This window comes from Setaria viridis, chromosome 6 (genome assembly GCF_005286985.2).
Source record: "Setaria viridis chromosome 6, Setaria_viridis_v4.0, whole genome shotgun sequence".
Taxonomy (NCBI): Eukaryota; Viridiplantae; Streptophyta; class Magnoliopsida; order Poales; family Poaceae; genus Setaria; species Setaria viridis.
The window spans coordinates 31913702-31936941 of record NC_048268.2 but is presented as its reverse complement, the minus strand read 5'-3'; the positions used below and the strand labels follow the sequence as shown (position 1 = coordinate 31936941).

The window sequence follows — 23240 nt, the reverse complement described above, 5'->3', positions numbered from 1 at the left end:
AAAAAATAAGTAGAAGGAGCGAGTAAAAGTAAGTGTTCAATTTGAACATATGTTTCGACTGCTGTTTTCAAACTTGCGCTGTTAACAATACAAACAATTCCTTGCAACTAAAATGCACTCTGCAGCAATTCTGCCTATTTTTGTGAGTATTTTATCTTCAGGAATAGTCACTCCAGACTCCATGCTCCACCCAGACAGGGTTTCCAACATCATAAATTCTTAGCTACAGATCCCTACTTTCGGTGTCTGAACTTTCAGCTCTGAACACAAACGACACCCCATGTACAACCCTGGAGCAGTGGTAGCAATGCCTAAACTTTCCTGGAGCATTCAAACTTGTCCCGCAGTCCTGCTCCTGCACTATGCAGTTACTCCAGTGCACATGCTAGTTCTGTGCCTCTCTCTCTAGACGTCTGCAGATGAGAAGAAACTTTGGTCATCCATGGAGCTGGAGATGAACATCACAGATGAAACCCATCCTGATCAGGCCTGATGCTCAGATGTTCAGGATCGATGACTGCCCTGTACGCTGTTTGCCCTGCATTGTGGAACCATCCATCGAAAGCGCGAGGCATCTGCTCCAGAGACTGAGAATTCGTTAGAATTCTTGAAAATCAATCCGTTTAGAAATGCATAGCCGCTAGCTATTTCTACTCCAAAAAAAAAAGGCCTTTAGGAATAGGACTCATGAATCATGAGTACTTGAACATGTTTCATTGATAGCCCTGTAGACTACACACTAGGGTATGTGGAAATACAGATGTTCTAGTTTCAAAAGGAAAACAAAAAGGAAAAAGAAATACTGATGTTCTGCTTTGCAAACCTGAGAAACATGCTCCCTGAACGAGTCTCTCTCGTTCAGTTGGTCCTGCATGACTGTTCTGAACCCATTTGAACTGGCCACGCTATGAACGCCTTCCTGGACCATGCCTGACTGCGCCACTGAGAATCCGATTGGAGCAGATGAAGGAGCACTGGGGTAGCGGATAAGCTGCATGTCATCAAAGGAAACAGAGCGCGTTTTGTAATTTTGATGAACATTTCTTGCAAATACAAACTGGAAAGAGAGCAAGGAAGAACTCCCAGGTGTGATGAATCGACTGCATACATCTTTTGAAAGAAGCCCTTCTATGTTGAGGCCGAGCTGTGGATTGACAGCCGCAAGCTTCATCGATAGGAACTGCAAGATGAACAGGAAATTGTTTGATCAGTGTCAGATATTCAGTCAAATGAGAAGCTTTCAGTGGCTTTCCTTCTTTCTGAAGATTGAGGAGAGACCATACCTCGACCTGCCTTTGCAGGGACTGGACGTAGTTGATGATCTCATCCAGCATTACCGCCTTCCCGGTGACCTAAACCAAACCAAATCCATCCCAAGAAGAACAAAACGAGTCATTCTTGTGTAATTCACATATCAGGGGTGACAAGGCTGCTCTTTGGGTCAGAAGGCTCACTTTGCTGCAACCAGGAACAAGGTCTTGCAGAAGCTTCATCCTCTCGCTGATCTTCTCCCTTCTCAACTACACAAAAGTAAAGTTCGATGAACCAATTCAGTTCAGGTGCTACTCCTGAAATGTTGCAATAAAAGTCTGAATAGTATTGTAGTGCAGTTTGTATATACCCTCTCTGCGAGGCTGTGCCTGTTGGTTGCCTGCCCCTTCCGGGCCCTGACATGGATGTACCCTTCGCCTTCCTCGTCAGGCTCCTTCGATCCCTTCCGTTTCCTCTTGCCGGCCGCCGCCGTCGCTGCGGCCAGGCCATTCTTTTCGCCGTTGACGCCCTTGCTGCCCGAGCCCTCGTTTGCAGAACCCGTGGACGCGTTCGCTTGATCCGTCCCTAGAACGTCCTACGACGCAACGGCAACAAAGTTGTGCGACAAAGATTGGTGGAGACGGGTGAACAGTAAGTAGGGTGAGAACTTACCTCGCTTGATCTCTTCTCCGGCTCCGGTCCACCGGAGGAGCAGTCTCCGGTCGCGACCTCGCCGTGGACGCCATTGACACTGCTGCTCCCGCCGGCGACCTTGCTCCGGCGACCCGACGCCCCCTCCAAGGTGATGTTCGAGGCGCTTGCAGTGGGTGCTGTTCCATTTCCAGCGCCGAAGCAGGACGAGGAGCGCACCGCCCGCTCGACGAGGCCGGAGTCCACCGAGAAGTGCTCGAGACCGGCCGGCGGTGGGAGCTGGAACCCGGGCATCGGCGGCAAGAGACCCCCGCCTCTCCCGTCGGAGACGCCGCCGCCTAGCCCTGCGGTCTGAGAGACCGTCGCCCATGCAAATGAATCCATGGTGGGGACTAGAGAGAGAGAGAGAGAGAGATCAAACGGGTAGTTCTTGAATTTATGGAACTCTTCAGTATTGACCGCCCAAGGGAGCCTTTTACTCTTGTTTTAGCCTTTGCTTTTGTTTGCTTAGCTCGGTTTGGCATCGCAGTGTCCTCCCCAAAAGCATCTCTCTTCAAGTTTTTGATGTGGTATATAGCGAAGGTAGGATCATACAAATAAAATGCCCTGCAAATTCATTTCGAAATAGAATTCATCATTCTTATTTACGGCCACAAAATTTTCTGGAAATTAGCAATAGTGGACATTTCAAAAAAAAAAAGAAATTAGCAGTAGTGTAGCTAACTACTCCACTGTGACTTCTTGCTTCTTACTCCTACCATTTAATCTGACATCTGACATTACCAAATCTCATGGCCTCCTGACTGACACTCTGACAGTGCCGACTACCACTGGCGTTGTTTAATCTGCCTGCTTGTAATTAAAAATCATGTGTGTCCCTTGCTCTCTCATCATTAGTTGACTGTTAGCATAGTAGTGCTACATTGAAGAAAGCATTGGGCTGATCACTTGTAGACTCTATTTCCATTCAAAATGAGAGGGAGTTTATGTTTAAGGCCGAAGGCAATTTTCTTCTGAAAAAAGAGAGATCATCTTGATTTTTTCTCATTTTTTACATAGCTAGAATTTCCAAAGAAATTGCTACCATTCCTTCATGAAAAGATTCCAATGCAATACAGAGCAGTTGGCCTTACCCTTCTGACTCCCTTAACCTCTCTAATCTCCAAACACTTAAACAAAACTATCATTAGCCTCGGGGTCCGTGAAGCCCCGAATCTAATCTTTTGATTACTAAAGCAAACCACACAAGCTTTGATGCCGACTGCAATCTTTTACCCCGTTTGGACAACGCGGTAACTTCCTGCTGTTACTGTTACTGTTAAATCCTCCTTTCGGACGTAGCAGTAGCAGTAAAAAATCACAACGTAGTACTCACACACTGCGAGAGCCAAGAAGGCAAGAAGTGACTTGCAAGCCACTGCTGCTGCTGCTAGCACAAATCATGGCCGTCTCTTCTTTAATCGGGGCACCTTTCGGTTACGCTGTTGCTCCCACTTTTGCCCTTGCGCACTGTGGCATCCGACACAAAAGAACTGCTTGCCGGTCTTGCAAAGTGAAAGGGAGTTCAAGTCTTGAGGACGGCAACGAAACCGAGTGAACCAAAGCTTTGCGAGAATGTGAGCTGCTAGGTAAACACGGCTGAAATTGTAAAAGCGTGTTGCTTGAAACTTCCCCTACAGTCAGTAACATGGTCGATCTATGTAACCTGCTTACTCAGCAAGGTTTCATCTAGGCAGATTGAGTGCTAAACATTGAAAACTTTCAGCGGCTTTTGCCAAACAAGGGCTGATAGAAACTGTTAATTTTTGTCAAGGAAACAGGGGCTGCGCATCTTCAGTGAGCAAAAGGGGGTTGCTTGTGCAACGCCAACAGGGCAGCGGTAACCGATGTTTCATCAGATCAGAAGTCAGCCCTGTGTGCGGATTTAGCTACCAGTAGTCTCCTCCCGGCAGCTCAAAACATAAGGAGATGAAACACTTGTGACAGGTCAAGATGCCAGCTTTCGTCGTCAGTTTCTTCAGAGAGAGATCAGTTGGTAACAGAAAGGAGATGGTAACTTGAAACCGTGTCAGCATGCATGCTAAGCATGATTGAGATGCAGAGAAAAGTCTGCGGAAGCCGTTCAGAATGTCCATTTCCGAGAAGCAATGGTTACCGAGACGCAAAGAGCAGAGAGGGTCATTACCGAGACGAAATGATTAGTCAGGTAAGTTTATTCAAGTCGTACGGCTCGCAGTAGCAAGAACAGGGGGTCGAGGATAATCAGAGCGTGTCTAAACGCCCGTCAAAACTTGCAGGTCTGTATAGACGCGTCGAGGAGGGGAAAGCACGAAGAACCATGCAGATTGCTCATCAGGCTCTGTCACTGCATAGATTTTAGGCTTCCCAAAGATCAGCAGCTCTGCTCCCTGATCGCTTCTTAACTTGTCCTATGGGGACACGAAACATGATAACGGCGGTGATGCAAACAGTTTCCATTCATATGGTTGAAGTTAACATGGTCACATCGGATGTTCGGATGCTAATTAGGAGGATTAAACATGAGCTAATTATAAAACTAATTGCACAAATGGAGTCTAATTCGCGAGACGAATCTATCAAGGCTAATTAATCCATCATTAGCAAATGGTTACTGTAGCACCACATTATCAAATCATGGACTAATTAGGCTTAATAGATTTGTCTCGCGAATTAGACTCCATCCGTGCAATTAGTTTTATAATTAGACTATATTTAATACTCTTAATTAGTATCTAAATACCTGATGTGATAGGTGCTAAAGTTTAGCAGGGTAACCAAAACACCCCTTAGTTTCTGTTTCACATTGTGAGTCCTTAGTTTCTGTTTCACATTGTGAGTCAAGGTAAGGCACCCTGTTGTGTGTGAGCTCAAACAATTGTTTGTAGGATTCAGCAATAGAAAAATTCTTTTATGGACATAACATTTCCGAGGCAGGGATGGTTTTTTGTGAGAAATTAAACTCCCTCCAGTGAGTGTCACACCCTAAAATTTTTGAATTTAGGATATGATTAAAAAAATAATTAAACAATAAATTTTCTCATAACTTTAAAAATTTTCCAACATTTATTTTCTTAATAGGAAATGTTGTATGGGAAAAACAATTGGTTGTTTTTCTAAATAGAGTTGTTATATGTGTGTTGTTTTCATGCCAATACATCCTGGTGTTTCTTGAGTGCAAAATATTTTAATATGCATTTAGACGATGTCCAGATCCTTCTGAGAATTTTCCAGCTTTTTCTAGAATTTATTCTCAATTTCTTAGAGCTAAATCTATTTATTAGAAGGCTCTAAATTCTCTTTCACGAGTTCCAAGTATTTTATTTAGACTCCTCGTGTCCCAATCTATCTCCAGGATTTTTTCTAGAATTTTTAGAATTTTTGAAGTATTTTTCATGAATTAAATGAATTATCTGAATTTTCTAGATTTTTCTTTCACGGGAAATATATTATTCAAAAGAAAAGAGAACCAATCCTATCCTTCGGGCCCAGCCCGCTCTACCCCACTCCGATCGCCTCCCGACCCTCCAGCCCGTCATGGCCCACCGGGCGGCGCCAGACCTTAGGCCGGCCATGGCCTCCACTGCCGCCGGCCTTGGCGTGCGCGCCAAGCTGTAGCCGCTCCGCGCCTCGCGCCGCCCGACCCTCCTCCCCCACCGCCCCGCACGCCCCTGCCGTCCTGGTCCACCACTGCCTCGTCTCCTTACCGCTGCCTGTTTTATGCGCCTTCGTGATCTATGTGTCTTAGTGTTTTACGCGCCTTCGTGATCTTAGAATTAAATCCTATCCCTTAGTGCGCTCTTTTAAAGTTTTTCTTTTATTTTGGTGTATTGTTCTTAGTTGTACTTGTTTGTTTGCTGATATGTTTGTGCCGGTGATTGCTTCGAGTAGAAGGATAGTTGTTCGAAAGATTTGAAGATTAAGAGTTTCAAGAGAGTAAGAGGTGAAGAGCAGTAAGAGTAACTTTTCGTTGGAGAAAGGCAAGTGTCCCTAACCATCCTTCTATCTATGCTTATTTTTACAAGAATACTATGCATGCATTAATTGGAACATGGAGCGATCACCTAGGAAAACAGTGCAACCACAAGAACTATATGGCTCTGGTCTTGGCTAATTTATGAAAAACTCTAGTTTGTGGTAGTTTTACCTAAAAGGGAAAAGAGGGGGAGATAGCAGTTGGTGTATAACCCGACCCTCAAACTAATCTACTCTATGGTAGCTTCGCAGTTTGAGAGAGGTTTATGCATTGCGCTGATCATTAAAACCTTAGCGAGCTATCCTCACTAGGGAATCTTTGTAAAGGTCTTGTAGCGTCCCTATGCAATCACACCTCGGTAGTGTGATAGGTGCCTACTTTTGCACAACATGGTTGGGTCCAAAGTTCTTCTGAATTTTTACGCGACTTGTGGTGAAAGTGTACAACCTCTGCAGAGTGTAAAACTGATATATCAGCCGTGCTCACGGTCAAGAGCGGCCTGAACCCTCACATGATTAATAAACTTGAAGATGGACTTAAATCGTTATTTTGGTTATTTCTTGTGGCCTTGCTGAGTACCAACCATAAGTGTACTCACCCTTGCTTACCGCTGCTCAGTAGAGGAAGGTGTGTGAAGTCTTTTTGAAGATGATGCTGAGTTCTAGGCGTACGCAACCCCCAGTCTATTGCCTGTGAAGTTTGGAGCCTTCGTTTTCAGGATTAAGCTATATATCTCTGATAGACTCGTAAATTATTATTTATATTTCTTTACATGATACTGTTACTGTTATTCACTGATGATGTCACTATATGTATGAAACTAGATCCTGACATACATATAGGTAGCATTTGGTTTTATTTTAAAACCGGATGTGATAGCGAAGCAGAGACATCCATGAAAGTTTGCAGATGCATCAAAGGTTCTCCCTTTCTTTGTGTCGAAAGGGACTTCTCCAAAAAAGTTTAGACACAGACTTGACATGAAGCTTCCTATGCTGGAAACTCGTATAGAGCATGTCTTTGCATTGCGCGAATGCCATATGAATCTTGTAATAAGATAAGAGTCATTGGTAGCATAGCATTATGAATCTTGCAACTGGCCGTTCTTTGTATGGATCAAACAGCCCGTGCATTCTGATTCTCTATGGAGCAAGCACAGCATTATAGCAATATGCATCTAGATTTTTTCTTAAGATAGCCTTGCTCCCGAGAGTATAAGTTGTAGTATCTGAACTTACACATACGCACACTCCCTCCATACCCCTATGTGCAAGTTAAGACCTACATCCTACATTTACACTCACACATCTGCTTTGAAGAGATGGTCTCGGATACCAGTTCCCAGCACGTGTTGAGGTTGCAACAGTCCAGAAAAAATAATGAAAGATAGCCTCGCTTATGAGAGTACAAGTTGTAGTCAGTCCCAGCACGTGTGAGGTTACAACAGTCTAGAAAAAATCCCCGAAATCCGCTTCCGAAGAGATTCAAACCTAGGATCTCCTACCGAGGATGGTGCTACTTGGGCTTGGTCCTGGGCCCGTTCGCACATGCATCTAGGGCTATAGCAACAAGCATAGCATTATTTTTTTTTAGCAAAACAAGCATGGCATTACAACTCCCTACGAAGAATCTGGGCCCATGTAGCTGAATCAAAGAAGAACTGAACTGGGCCCTCGCTAACCTTGTGCCCAAAAGACTACTGGTCTCGCGGTGGAGTGGGCTCTATAACTGAGACTGAACGAGTTCCTATATCGGGGCCCATTTGGAGCCCGGCAAATTCCGTGCGTTTCTTCGAGAACTCATGTGGGAATTGAGATGCGTGGCCATCCCTCCTCGTGAGGTGAATCGTGAACTTCTCCGGTTCTTCCATATTGCATACCAAACTTTCTTGAATTTTGGCATAATCGTGCCACCAAAATAAGCTAAGCCAGTGGGGCAGAAGGTGAGATCAGTACAAGACATGCTTTCCTTTCCTCGTACAAGAAATTGGAAGATTCCTCATGACACGTGCAGGGTGGAGTGTCCCTCTCACCAGCTCATCTACTGAGACCCATCAACAAAAACACCTGCCTTTTGGCCAATCACAAATGCTTTGCAAAAACTTAACTTAAAATTTTATTGGGGTAAAGCATAACGAGAGGTCAAGCCCAACAACAAAAAGAGGAGCATGTGGCCGCTATATTTTTTTTCCCGTTTTCCTAGTTTTTCTTCCAAGCACAGGCAGGCCACACATTTGCCCACTTCACACACTTGTCTGTAATCGTCAACCGTGGGATCATTCTTGTCCTAACGCTGAGTTAGTACAATGACAAAGAATTCAAAGCTTGCACGAGCTTGGTTTTTGTATTACATGGAAATGTTCATGTCAAGAACAGGTACACCACTACTGCACCGTCAAATCGATCGCTTTGCCGCAGCAGTGCAGATTTGTCGTGTTCCAATCCGGATTGTGAGCCACCGACAGCGTAAACTTTACCCCGCATGTCTTGACCAAGCTTGTTCGTGACCGGCGATTTTTTTTTTATTTTGATTTTTCAAGATGGAAAGGAGTATAAATTCTGGACTTTTCATCGGTTCGTACAATCATAAAACTTACAATGATTTAAATAGGTAGATACCAGAACTTGACACAACGATACTGCACTTTGTTCGCTTTTTACTATTGATGAAAGTTCGGTGCGAAATAGCAAATGCCCGTAAAGTTCAGCATCCAGCGACAAAATTGTCATATTTTTCTCCGAACTTAAACTATTCCGGTGAGAATTTCATGTGTTATTAATTTTTAAAAAATCATGTACTAGCATAAAATGCAAATGCAAATATGCAATACGCCAATACCCTGAGGGCTTGGGCCGGGAAAGCGTATATAGTGGTGATGTCCAAATGGTCAACGCCGGAGCCAAATAGAAACGGCGGATCTGCCGTGACGCCGCTGCGATCCCTAGCGTCGCTGTTGTCCAGCCTGTCGTTCCCGCAACACAAGCAACCAGCACCTTTGCCCCGCTTTCACACTACACTGCCCAGCGTCCCTACCTGTCACCCAGTGGTATCAGCAAAAAGGCCCGAACACCCACTCTCACCGCACTGAACTCTCCTCCTTTCACTGACACGCGTGGACCGAATCATACAGGTCCCACATGTCATGTCCACCGTGCAGAACCCAGAGTCATAGCCACCCTTTTCCCGTTCAGCGCCGTCTGCTCCCTGTCTTCTTGCACACACGTAGTAGCCATAAGCCATCTCCAGTACTGACAGGTGGGTCCGGTAATTTGCGCCCCACCTGAAAAACGAGACCGCACCATTACCAACCACGGCTTCTCGGCAGACCCACCACCCACTAGGCCACTGCCAATTGGGCCCCATTTCAGTGACCCCACATGTCATGAGCGAAGCACGCGCTTACCACGAGAACCGCAGAATTGAAGGGCACCTTCTAGTATTAACCCCCGGGGCGGGCGCTATTTTTTTTTTCTCCCCGTCCCCTCTCGCTTCGCATCCATGGCTTCCCCATCCATCCACCACCCCCTGCTCGCCGCCGGCGAGATCTGCCACCGAACCCTAGATCCCTCCTCCTCCTCCCGCTCCGCGTCCTACTGCGCCGACGACGCGTTCGTCCCCGTCTTCCGCCCGGACCCCTCGGCGCCCTCCGCCTCGGCGGCGGCCGCGGCGGTCGACCGCGTCCGGAGCCTGTTCAGCTCCGTGGACGTCGCCCTCTTCCGCGGCGCGCTCCTCGCGCCCGCGGGCGAGGACCTGGGGTTCACGGAGGTGGACGCGGAGCCGGATTACGACGGGGATCTCACCTCGATCTGCTGGGACTGCCTCGAGATCGAGGACGCCGACGAGCCGGATCTGCCGCTCGTCGTGGGCTCCCCCGCCGAGGAGTTCGAGTGGGAGGAGGTCGCGTCTCCTTCGGGTGCCGGAGGGGACCCCCCGGAGCCCGAGTGGGAGGTGCTCGCCAACGTGCCCCCGCCGGCCGACGCCGACGCCGAGGAGGAGGGGTTCGTGTACACCTCCCACAGGGGTATGGAAGAGGTGCTGGTCGCCGGCGGGGACGGGCTATTCCTGAAGAGCAAGCCGCCTGCGGCCAGATTGGCCGTGGAGTCGCTCCCTTCAGCCGTCGTCGCGGCCGGCGAGGAAGGGGAGGGGGATGAGTGCGCGGTCTGCAAGGACGGGGTCGCGGCCGGGCAGCGCGTGAAGAGGCTGCCGTGCTCGCACCGGTACCACGACGAGTGCATCGTGCCGTGGCTCCAGGTGCGCAACTCGTGCCCGCTTTGCCGCTTTGAGTTGCCTACCGACGACCCGGAGTACGAGACCTGGAAGGCTGGGCGAACCGTGGCTGCCTGAATCAGCTTCGCGGTTAGAGCAAAAGCTCTACTGGTATGGTTTATAGAGTTGTACGGTTTGGTTTTGAATCGGCCGCTCCGATTACAAGGTTGTTACTTACACAGTTGTATGAAAGAGAGTATAGGTAGCTGCAGAGATGGTTTTGCGTGAAGAGGGATTTGATGTTGTCTAAATGACAGAGAGGTTGACATACTAGTTGCATCTGCTGTATTTATTCTAAAACCGGAGAGGGTAGCTGTATATCTTGATCAGGAAATTTCATTTGCTTTGTACTGAATAATACCACAAAAAGTTCATCCTTGCATCTATACCGGATCACAATTTTTCTTTCATTTATACCATAAGTGTCTCTTTTCCTGTTATTAAGGCTGTTTACTAGGCACTGAAAATGCCCCTCTGGACCTCCCCTTCATCAGGCCTCCGCGGCAGGGCATGAATGAGGTGGTTGTTGTGGGGGTACTGCCCAGAGTTGTTTCTTTCTCCTCTTCGCCAGCGTTGGTCTCCCTGCACCTGCGCTGGGTTCGTGTAGTCGGATTCCACTATTGTCTCATGTGCGCTCTCTGGTGCCAGGGCCTTGGCCAGAAACTCCACGAAGCAACTATCTGTTGGGATGGCTTTCTCACTAGATTAATTTTGTTCAAAAAAACAAATGCATTGGGTTGATTATTGTGTTCAGCAAGATACTCTTTTTCATTTCTTCGCTGAACAATCAGAACATATATCGTCCTCACAGACTCCACGGCAAAGATGAAAAGCTTGATTCGTGCTTCGAGGCTAACAGAATAACATTGATTCAGGCGGGGGAACTTGATCCTGTCGGCCAGAGCTTGATTCTGATGATGTGGAGCTCTTTTGCTTGAATTGCTTGACCCGGAAGAGAAGGGCAGATAAGGAGACTGATATGCCTGCAGGTCAACCGATCCAGCAGAGTCAGGAGATGGAAGGTCCACGGAGGGTATTCATGGAAAAGAAGAAAAGAACAGCACAGAGGGAGGGATGGAGGGTGACGGTTCAGTGGTATGGATGGAAGAAACTGGGAAAGGAGGCGGTATGGATGAAGGTACTTTTTGATGGTATTATTGGGTACATACCATGTCAAGTTTGATTGTATGGACGGAAATTTCCCCATCTTGATGCAATGGGATGGTATACTTGCTGGATATTCTGGTTTCTATTTTGCTTATTGGTTATGAACTTATGATCTCTGGTTGCAACTGGCTGTTATTATCTGTAGTTTTAGAACATCAAATCATATCTTCACATCATATTTATTGTATAGATGAATGAGGGACATTGATTCTCAGTTCAAGCTGCTGATTCATATTGCTTTCAATCTTGTAGACAATTGATAACATTTCTTTGAAAACCTATGGACAATTTGATTGCTTGTTTGATTCATATGAGCAGAAATATCTCAGACAAGAGCTTCAGTTTCTTATTTTGCTAAGAGATCAGGGAAACATTGCTATTTAGAAGTTTGGATTAGTCTAGTTAATTTCTTTAGTGCTGTCTACATTACAGTGGCCCTATTCGTAAATAAAGAAAATCTGAGACAATTCAGTTGGTGCGAGTGCCACGAAGAATGCAAGGTCATTATAAGTTTATAACCTGACTGTAACTGACCTTGCCATTTGCTAGGTGGCATGGTGGTTTCTGGAAAGTATGGGGATTGAATCTCAATTCCTGAAGACTATATGAATGATTGTCCTTATCCTTCTATGTTATCGGCAATGATGTTTTGCATTGCTTTAGATCATCTTAGCATGATTGCTGTAAAGAATTGGATGTCTAGAGCATCATCTATGTGCTACTTGCTTTGCCTACTCTGTAGCATGCAGTATTCTGAGTTTCTGTTGTGTAATGTGTTGATGTCTTGAAGTCGTTTGGGAGCAGAGGACTTATTATTTAACACATTGATAGAGAGGGAGTTCCTGCAGCTGATGGACTATATCCCTTCATGCCCACTCTGTCAATGTGCAGCTGCCTGGAAAGAAGATTCTGGTGACGTACTACTACCTTACTCCTTCCAATTTCCCATTAAACCATCGCTTCAGATTGAGTTAGGGTGTTAAACATTGTACATGAAATGTATTTTTCATTATGCGCATTGTTCAGCATAAACTTGCTCACATTCAGAGAAGTTTGACTTGATGAATCTAAAAGTTTCAAGTAGGGAGGGAGTACTTCATAGTTGACAGCCAAATCGAACTTGCAATATTTCACATGAAAATTTGGAATGCAAAGCTTATTTTTGAGAGAGGAGAAAAGTTAATGCTGTATGACAAAGCTGTGGCAGTCTCAGTTCAGGCCAGACTTCATGAGTTATGACCAGGGTTTTACTAAATTTTAGCAACCTACATCCTAGGTGTTATTCAAATTTCTGGTTTCCTTTAGCTTACATCTATGGTGTAAGGTGCAGGTTAGATCAAATTGTGCAGAAACTTTTTGATTTGCCTACACGGGAAGGTCCTTGATAATGTCTCTGGAAATGCTGTTTATTATAATGGATAGAGAATGTTTCACACCTTTACTACATGTTTCTTTATAGGTACCTTTGTTTACAGAACATAACAAAGACTGAGTGTTCATTCTTTATCACACAAACTTTTCTGCATACAACAAATTCTGAAATGTACATACTATCTAAAAGCTTCTCATAGGAGGCTCCAACAAATTCTTTAGAAGAGCGAGGCTCAATGGAAGTGGCGCAAACTTAGTATTGTTTAAGGTTTTGTCTATTTGTACATGTTAGACTTGAGAAATTAATACATATACATGCCCTTCTTTATTCCCAGATATTATTCTTTTGGTGATTAGAGTTTATCTCCAAAGATTTGATGGTCTTATTTATTGTTTGATGTTTTTTGGTACATTGATAAGATATATCTCAATCTCAGCTAATAAAAAATATTGCGCATTTGTTCTTAGTTTTTGAAAGAAATGGTATAGACCTTCAGTTCGTAATCACTGCATGCGTCTGCGATGAAAAAGTATGTGGAATTTTAGTCCTTCCTTGTCTTAGTGGCTGTGCCTTCAAAGACCACATCATCATGAAGCCCCTATGCAAGGCATGTCAAATGTCACACTGCTAAACCATTTTATTATGGTATACTGAATGAGATATTGTTAATCAGTTTATGCTGTTATGTATCATGTTTGCAGCATGTCTCCAGGGTTACCTTGTATTGAGGGCTAGATTGGTCATATTTCATTCATGATATGCCCATTCAAAGTTGCATGTGAGTAGGAGGGACACAGGATGTTTTGACGTTTAACCTGATTTGCTGTTGTTTCGTTAATCCTACTATTACTGTTAAGCACCACTCGAATGAAAAACCAAAAACACGTTTCCTTATTGTTACGGCCAATTGGATGATGTGTTCTTGCACAGCAATGCTGAAACATCTTTACCACCATTGCGGCATTTTTTTCAGGCATCAGAAGTGCTTCCATTGAGGGCGTGGCCCTTTCTCTGTTCAACTGGACAATGCAGCCGCCATCGCCAGATCAAACCATTCAAGCTGCTGTGCACTACTGCAATTGAAGAAGCCGCTCTCAAAGAAACGGGGCACAGAGAATAAGCAGTCTCAAATACGCAGCCTACTTTAACACACATACTAATGCCTACGCATTACCAAGAGGAACACGACAGAGTCACGATTCAAAGTTCAAAGTAGAAGTGTGATGCATGCATGGTAGACTAGCAAAGCTCAAAGCAACGACATGATCAGGCACACCACCGGCTCACAAACATGCATTGACGCATGAAAGAAACTGTCCCCTAGAAACACCCAGGACGACTCGTGCTAGGCTCCTTTGCGGTTTAGCGTATGGCGATGCTTGTTGGCACGGCGTTTGTCCAGCCGTTCGAGGTTTTAATTTTTTTCGTAGTTTCTATTCTTCTCTGATTATAACTTCTTAGGACAATACTTTCATATTTTTTTCTGCTATATGAATGAAACACCCACTGTCTTGTTAAAAAAAAATGCCCAGAGCGAGGGTGAGGGCGAGGGCTAGGACACTTGACGCAGATGATACGGCCGCTGTCCTCGCTCGCTACCACCTCCAGCTGCAGGCCCTTGTGCGACGAATCGACGCCGAGTGCCGGGTTCGACGCTCTCCGCCTGGACCACCTCCATGAAGTCGCACTCGCGCAGCCTTTCCAGCAGCCCCCCTTCACCGGCCGACGATCAGCGTCACGTGGTCCTTCTCCGTCAGTGTGAGGAACATCCGCCGCCTCATGATCCTGATCTTGATGAAGCGATAAACTCGGCCGTTCCGGGCCGTCAGGTTCGCCTCGTGCTGCCGGCCGAACACAGTGACGCCGTCCACGGCGTAGCGGCCGCCGCCGCTGCTGCTGCGCTTGCCCGCGCCCACACAGTTTCCCATGTTCTCTGGCGGGGCCAGGCTTTGATCGGGCGGAAGGGTATGGTTGGTGGCTAATGCTGTAGTAGAGCGCTGGCGCCTGTATGGTCGAAGGAAGAAGCCGCGAGGCTTTAGGATAATTCATAATTGGCTTGTTTCCATAGATCAGGATAATTACTTTTTTAACAAACCGCACAGGATAGTGCGAGTTTCTATTAATATATTAATATAGTAGAAAAAAATATAAAACTACGATCCTGGAAGGCCATAGGCAGGTTGGATTGGGATATCAACACGGGTAACACTCAACTCGAAATCGCCTGACCAGTTGGATTGGGACATCAACACGACCGCACCACTCCACTCGACAACAGCAGCCGAATCTAAGCCTAATCGCGGCATCCACCAACATTCTTATTCTCATGTAGTCACCGAAACCTCTAGGCGTGACTCGCATTGATAGGCGGCACCGCACCGAGAAGGCCACCGCTATGCGGGATCCTCCGCCGTGGTGCCGCTGCAACATCACACTTCACTCGATAGAGTGATACCACTAGATCCAGACCTCTCACAGGCTGCCTTGCAGTAGCCACCATGATGACACAAATGTGCGGGGGCCTCACCACATACGCCGTTGGACTCCTCCTTGCTCTCGTTGTCTCAAAAAAAACACCGCGTGTGGGGGCCTCGCCACTCCCGCCACAATACTACTCCTCGCCACATACGCCGTTTCTATTGTCGCCATCAGAAGGGTGAGCAATATTACCCTGGTTCTCAAGGTCTCCATCAAACAACCAAGCCGTCGCCGCAGGTCAACTCCGTGTCGTTGCTCCACCTGCGCAAATAGCCTTCGCTGCCGTGTTAGCAAGCCAAGGTAGTCGTTTGCGCCGTCTTTCGACAATGTACCGCATCGGAGAAACCTAGCAAAGCTAAGCAACCCGCCACAGTCCGCTGCAAGCCTAGTTGTCCCACGATGCCATTGCTGCAAGCGTCGTCCTTCGACGCAGTCCCACACCGCACTGATAGTTGCCAAACAATGCCAGCCGCTGCGGTGCGCTGCAAGCAGCCATCTCGACAACAAAGCAAATAACCCCTAGTTGCCACCAGATCCGCCATCGCCTCCATGTGAGCTCAGCAACCCCCTTCAATGTTGCCGTCCTGCACCATGCCGCCTTGCTGTTGATGGCAGTTAGCACGCCAAATTGTGAACCGCAAGTGCACGGATCAGTTGTAGCTTTTCCCTTAGAGATTCCCCCAAGGTTTATCAATCCACGGAACAAGAGATTTGCACGCTTAACTAAGCACTAATCGATGTAACCGAAAGCTCTTTATATAGGATATGATTATGCTAAAAAAAGAACTAAGCAATCTAGATTAAAATGGATAGAGAGTAAAGGTTGCGAACAAGATAGATTAAACACTTGTCCTAGGGATTTAGGATAACCTATAGATGCAATCGCCATGCATGAACGAATTAGATTTAGGTGTTATCGTGAGTGGTTGTGAACCATGCCCAACACTTTTCCACCCGCAATACTGTCACTACACAGGGGTACTCAACTATCGAAACTTAAGAACACATCAAGATGATTATTCTAGGTAAGCAAATTAGCAACCCAAAGTAGCGCTAGCCAGCCTTTACATGAAAGAGCATCATCAAGATATGATTGATAACAAAAAAAGATCTCAACCAAAGGTTCGGTGATTACAAATCAAGATCTCCATACAACCCCGAGGACAAACAGAGGTATTACCCTATGATCTTCCACATGTCGACGAATTTTAGGGTAAAGGATGCCCTGTAGATCAATTGGACTAAAGATGACGATGGACGGGGGTAGGGAAGAGAGCCGATTGGCTCAGGGGTTTTTCTCCTCCCCTAGTGCTCCTCTTCGCGTGGCCTCCTCTGGATCCAATTTTCTCTCCATATTTCCTACTTGTGGCAGCGGTGGATGGCTTTTTCGTGGTGATTTCCTCTCTTCTCCAACTCTCTTTCCTTGAAGTCCACGAGGGGTATTTATAGTCTCCAATAGGCGGCGGCTCTGAGTCAATGTTGGTGAAAAAACCTAGAGATCATCATAGACTTCACGCTGAAGAAACAAGAGGTCGATCGGGCCCTGGAATAGGCCAGGTTGATCAGCCCAAAGGGTCCTAGGCCGATCGGCCTGGACCCTTCTTGGCTATTCTGGTCCTCTCCTTCCTTGTGCTGGCTTCCTTCAATGATCCATGTCCAAATATTCATTAAGCTCTTTATACAAACCCCCTTAATCATGTCGTATTTCTTGCCAAAATATAATATGCTCCAAAATACAACACATATGTAATAATGGGGTTATTTCAGGTACCAAGTGACGGGTTAGTATAAGAATAAGAATGAAAACACTAGTTAAATAGCACTAAAAGTGTGTCAATAATGAGCGTCAATAATCCCCCCACGCTTAGCTCTTGCTTGTTCTGGAGCAAGTCAAGCGACTATAAACTTCTCTAGTAGGGTTCAACAAAGATCTCGAACTAAAACCTGAGCAAGCGAGTCAAGTACCTAGCCTTCAAACAAAATATCAGAGGAGCAGCAAAGATAATCAAAGTATGGGTGTTCAAAGATTTATCTAAGCAAAGATTCCTCCAAAGCTATTATTTAGAACCAAGTAACTTCAAGAATCAACTACACTTACTTTCTGACTTTCTTTGGAGGGTTTTTCTTTCATCATAAATCTCCCCGCAATAAAAATTAAAATAAGATTTCTTTTCCAGGTGCTCACATGTCACTAAATAAAAGGTGCCTATCCTATTTTCTTTCAAGCTCTCATCTCTCAAAGATTACTCAATTATATGGTGGAGCTTGGGTATGACTAGCTAGAATCAACACTTACAGTATCGAATTAAGAAAACTCTCTAACGGTTGCCTACCTTTCGAGCCACTGATCATAAGAATATCCATATAATGTGAGGTTTTCAACGATGAGAAGGTATAGAATGGTGGACATGTGCAAAGGAAAATAAAATAGTGACTCTGAGGCACAAATGATGTCCTCGTCATCGGATTGCACATGGTTGGAATGAAAATACATTCCGTAAACAAGGTCATCTTTATTTGCACTTTTTTTTTATCTTCATGATAGTAAAAACTCCTCCATTATTTATTTCTTCATTTTCATTGTTATTTCTTTTTCTCAATACTCTTTCTCTTTCCTTCCTTTCTTTCTTTCTTTCATTTTTCATCTCTTTCTCTGAACCTCCTCTGAACACCACACCATAAAAATTAGTTTTAGATCCTTCTAAAGGCTTTCCACGATTTTTCTGCGTGCAAACTTAGGCAAAGGAGCCCAGGCCGATCGGCCTGGCCTCTCCTTTCTTCCCCTCTGGCTCTCCTTTCTGGTGAAGCTTACTTATCTTGTATTTTTTCTTATTTTTCATAAAACTCGACCTAAAACGGAACAGATCTGCGTCTATTGGGTTGTGTTCAAGGGATAGGTAATAAAATTAGGAAATTTATGGTTCGGGTTTAGGAATTTAGTAGAAAATATGATTGTTCCTGTGAAGAACTCTCATTACTGAATATTGACGAGGCTAGCAATTAGAGATGGTAAAAAGGATATGATCAATGCTCAGAATTAAAGCAAACCAAGAGAGAGCGATCCTAACTCAATTCAAAACATCAATTCTACTTATGGTGGTACGAAAAAATCTTTTTAGTCATTAGGTACGATAAATAATAACTCTCAACCTGGTTAAAAGATCTTGATCAATCTTGTTTTTTAGAGATTTTAGATAAGCAATAAAATTTTAAATAACCTCCAATTCAAGACTTACTCATAAAGCTCATGATCCAAAGTTGCAAAGAAAAAAAATAAAAGATAAGCAAGTCAAGGTAGACACTAAAAACTCTCGCACGATTCTCGAATTTTATCCATCATTCTTCTCACAAAGATGCTAAAGTAGCAATCTAGGCCTAAGTCTTCCCAGAAGCTTAAGAAGACTACTACTTTATCTACATTTGATTGAAATAAAAACACTAATTTAGACTCGCACACGACTCGACTTGACCAAACTAGATCTAAAACTCATACAAGCAACGATCTCACCCCACGCTTAAAATCTATGACGTCCTTGTCGTAACCACATGAAGTACAAAGGGAAAGACACTCATAAACGCACTAGTGACGCTGCCCGCGTTGCTTGCACACAGGACATTTGCTGTTTCCTTCACCATGAGCTCTATTCTTCCTCATGTTGCCGCGCATCCCGAAGAGCTTCCTCACGTTCCTCTGCAAGAACTTGAAGTCATCCTCCTGACGGTGATAATTGTCTTCTACCTTCTGATCCAGAGCTTGCAAGGCTTGCATGATATCATCAACGGTGTCGAAGAGGTAGTGGATGTTCTTCCTGCAAGCGGTGCAACACGTAAAATCATGCTCCTCCGTTTCTAGCCCATCATCTTTTAGATCCTTTTCTTTGCCCTTGTATTGATGGTCGCCATCCTGCTCCTTGCTCTCCTTCTTGTCTTCACCCCAATCCCAATACGTGTTGTCATCTTATTTGTCATCATGACTTGTAACACGCCACGATCCAGGGCTCCTATCGTCCTCCCAATCGCTATCATCTCCATAGTCAGCCGGCGAATACTCGAGCATCTTCTCCACATAGCTCTTGCGCTTGATCCCAAGGAGACTTTTTGAACACCTTGTGGGAGCGATGATGGCCTCCTTCTTGTTTTTGGTTGCTTCATCATCACTCGAGAGGACGATGAACTTGCGATCCGTGAGCTTTCTAGACGGTGCCTTGCCTCCAACGATGATGCGAGAGTTACGAGCAGTCATTGGTGGAGTTTTGGAACCCCACTCGCACCTCTTGGCTTCCATGTGAAGGGCGAAGGCGGCAGCCAAAGGAGGGGGTGGTGCCGATAGGCTTGGGGAGGTCAGATCGATCGGCCTAGCCTCCTCCTTCGCCGGCTGCTACCCCCTCTCGTCTCCCGAGCTCCTGGACATTGTCATTGCACTTTTTTTTTTTTCTGATTTGGTGGATCTTTTGCTTGTGTAGATGCGAAACTCGAGCTGCATTTGGTCTCATTATATACTCTTGAAATCTTGGCCAAGTATCCACACATTTTCAAAAACTTCCTCACCTCTTCCCACAAAAATTCACTTCCATATTCTGTCACTACCAAAGATGGAAAAGGGGGAACCGAATTGGAGAAGAAAACCTCCCAGGCCGATTGGCCTAAGGGCTACTGGGACAATCGGTCCAGGGGGTTTTCAGCCCCTCGGCCTCCCAATTTTTTGTGGCAACACGTACGTCTAAAATACATCTAATTTTTTGAGTCCCACATAAAATTTGAAAAAGAAAATAACATAATTTAAGATAGAGTATGTAAAAGGTACATGTTTTAGTGTCATCAGGGTTGACGTAGCCGTTCTTCCTCCATGATATAGACGTCAATATAATTGATAGGCACAACGTTAGGTTCCAAGAATACCTTTAGCCACTGTCTATTCTCAATAAATTGATCCCCCTTGACGTCCATGATTCTTACTGCTCCGGTAGGTGACACAGAATGACCCACGTATGGTCTGTCCCACTTGCTCATCAATTTTCTCTTATCGAAGAGTTTAAATCTAGAGTTGAACAATAACACTTTATCCCCTTTTTTGAATTCCTTCTTGTGAAGCCTTTTATCGAACCATCTCTTGATTCTTTCCTTGTAAATGCTTGCACCATGATAAGTTTTAAACCTCATCTCTTCCAATTCACTTATTTGAATCCTTCTTTTTACTCTCGTAGCATCAACACCAAGGTTCATCTCTTTTATGGCCCAATAAACTTTATGTTGAAGTTCAATGGGAAGATGACATATTTTTCCATAGATGAATTGATACAGGGTCATACCTATAGGTGTTTTATGAGCTATCCTGTACGCTCATAGTGCTTTGTCTTGTTTCTTTGACCAATCCTTCCCTCCCTTGACTACAGTCTTTTTCAATATATCTTTGAGCTGCTCATTTGAAGTTTCTGCTTGGCCATTGTTTGAGGATGATAAGCTATAGACACTCTATGTTCAATCCTCAATTTCTTCAAACATTTGCCAAAATATTTTCCTGTAAAATGCGATTCGTCGTTGCTTATCAATATTCTAGGCACTTCATACCTAGAAAATATCATCATCTTGATCATGTGAATTGATTCCTCTGTCGATGCCTTCCGACATGGAATAACTTCCTCCCATTTAGACACATAATCAACCATAACTAGGATGTGCTCAAACCCATGTGAATTTAATAATGGTCCCATGAAGTCTATGCCCCAAACATCAAATAGATCCACTTGCAAATTATAGTTTAAAGGCATAGAGTTTCTAGATAAAATATTTCTTGTTCTTTGGTATTCTGGGCAAGTAGCAATGAACCTCTTTGCATCCTCATGCATCTCCGGCCAATAAAATTTGCTTGTCCATACTTTTGCTTGACTTCTGAAGTGTCCATAATATCCTCCGTATTCCGATGAATGGCATTTTCTAAGCACCACGTCTCTTTCTTCTCTAGGAATGCATCTTCTCGAAAAGGTGCAGACCAATACTATTTCTTACTTTCAGCAATAGCTTTTCTTCTTTCATTCCTATCCAAGTGATGCAAAGGCATTCTTTTTATGCTCTAATAATGTCATGCATCCAATCATCCTTATCAAGAATTCTGTATAAATGGTCATCTCTCATTTGATCTTCATCAGGCTCTTTCCATCATCTTGTTGATACATCCTTGATAAGTGGTCAGCTACCACATTTTCTGATCCCTTTTTATCTCTGATTTCCACATCAAACTCTTGTAGTAACAATATCCAATGAATACGCGTGGTTTATCATCTTTCTTGGACAAAAAATATTTAATTGCAGCATGGTTGGTGTACATAATTACTTTAGAATTCACAATATATGATTTGAATTTTTCAAAAGCAAATACTACGGCAAACAATTCCTTTTCTGTAGTTGCATAATTTATTTGAGCCTCATTTAAAGTCTTGCTAGCATAGTAAATTGCGTATACCTTTCCTTCTTTTCTTTGTCCAAGGACTGCTCCAACAGCATAATCACTCGCATCGCAGATTATGTCAAAAGGTAGATTCCAATCCGGAGGTTGAATAATGAGCGTGCTGATAAGTGATTGCTTTAAAGTTCTGAAAGCATGAAGATAGTCTTCATTAAATTCAAAGCTCATGTCTTTCTACAGAAGTTGTGTTAACGGTTTTGTTATCATCGAGAAATCCTTAATAAATCTTTTGTAGAATCCGGTGTGTCCAAGGAAGCTTCTTAATGACTTGATGTCTGTTGAAGGAGGTAACTTTTCCACAGTTTCAATCTTTGCTTTATCAACTTCTATGCCCCTCCCTGAGATGACATGCCCCAGCACTATTTCTTGATTCACCATAAAGTGGCACTTCTCCCAGTTTAGGACTAGATCAAATTCTCCACATCATTTAAAAACTTTATCAAGATTCTCCAAGAAATTATCGAAACTAGTGCCGTGTACTGAGAAGTCATCCATAAATACCTCCATAATGTTTTCAATAAAATCTGAGAATATAGCCATCAAGCAGCGTTGAAATGATGCGAGTGCATTGCATAGATCAACTGGCATTCTTCTATAAGCGAAAGTTCTATAGGGATAGGTGAATATGGTCTTATGTTGATCATCCGAATGTATAGGAATTTGAAAGAACCCGGAATACCCATCAAGATAGCAAAAGTGAGAATGTCTTGCTAACCTTTCAAGAATCTCATCAATGAAAGGCAAAGGGAAGTGATCCTTCCTAGTTGTCTTCTTCAACTTCCGATAGTCAGTACACATCCTCCATCATGTCACTGTCCTATGGAGAATTAGCTCATTCTTCTCATTTGTCACAACAATCAATCCTCCTTTTTTGACACGCAATGCACCGGGTTCACCCATTCACTGTGTGATATTGGATAGATTATTCCAGCGTTAAGCAATTTGATCACCTCCTTCTTTACTACATTGCGCATAGCATGGCTCAATCTTCTTTGGTTCTCCACAACTGGTTTGTATTGATCTTCTAATTGTATTTGATGAGTGAAGAAGGCTGGACTGATTCCTTTCAAGTCTTTGATCGTATATCCAATCATTTTCTGATGTTTTCTTAATAATTTTAGCAGCTTTTCAATTTCTTCCTTGCTCAACTTGTCACTGACAATGATTGGATATGTCTTGTTGTTCCCCAAATATTCATATTTTAATCCCTTGGATAGTGGCATCTGCTCAACATCCGGTGCTTCCGGCTCTTGTTGCTCTAATTCTCCAATATCTTCAAAATTTTTTGCTTCCAAAGTTCTATATTGCGGTGATAATGCTTCGATTGCTTCTCCCAGTTCATCATCCTGACCATCCTCGTTGTTTTCCATTGCTCTTAGTAGAGGTTCCCTAAAATTTTCATCAAAGCATACACTCTCTACTTCCTCGTTATCAGGAAGTAGAGGTAGGATTTGTCGAGAAGCAGGTAGAAAATTATAAGTGTATTTGGCACCATCAAGATTAATCATTACATTGCCCTTCCCAGCATCAAGCACATCATTAACAACCTTAAGAAAAGGTCTACCAAGGATAATATCATCATGTTCATCATGGAAAGC

The 23240-nt window shown here is 44.2% G+C and overlaps 2 protein-coding genes across 3 annotated transcripts; one reads left to right on the top strand and one right to left on the bottom strand.

Moving 5' to 3' along the window:
• Window positions 1-23: 23 nt before the first annotated feature.
• LOC117860893 (uncharacterized) lies at window positions 24-2450 on the bottom strand. Of its 2 annotated transcripts, none has more exons than XM_034744314.2 (7): window positions 1924-2450; window positions 1622-1846; window positions 1455-1520; window positions 1284-1352; window positions 1109-1180; window positions 824-991; window positions 24-587 (listed from the first exon to the last, which is right to left on the bottom strand). In XM_034744314.2, the coding sequence occupies exons 1-7, from the start codon at window positions 2284-2286 to the stop codon at window positions 462-464; spliced, it is 1089 nt and encodes a 362-aa protein (XP_034600205.1). In that variant the 5' UTR covers window positions 2287-2450; the 3' UTR covers window positions 24-461. The 2 variants fall into 2 exon arrangements, with proteins under 2 accessions (XP_034600205.1, XP_034600207.1); XM_034744316.2 differs by having other exon boundaries at window positions 24-575; window positions 1924-2448.
• Window positions 2451-9341: 6891 nt separating this feature from the next.
• Window positions 9342-10548, top strand: LOC117862057 (uncharacterized). Its single transcript, XM_034745571.2, has one exon. The coding sequence runs from the start codon at window positions 9395-9397 to the stop codon at window positions 10238-10240; it is 846 nt and encodes a 281-aa protein (XP_034601462.1). The 5' UTR covers window positions 9342-9394; the 3' UTR covers window positions 10241-10548.
• Window positions 10549-23240: the final 12692 nt, after the last annotated feature.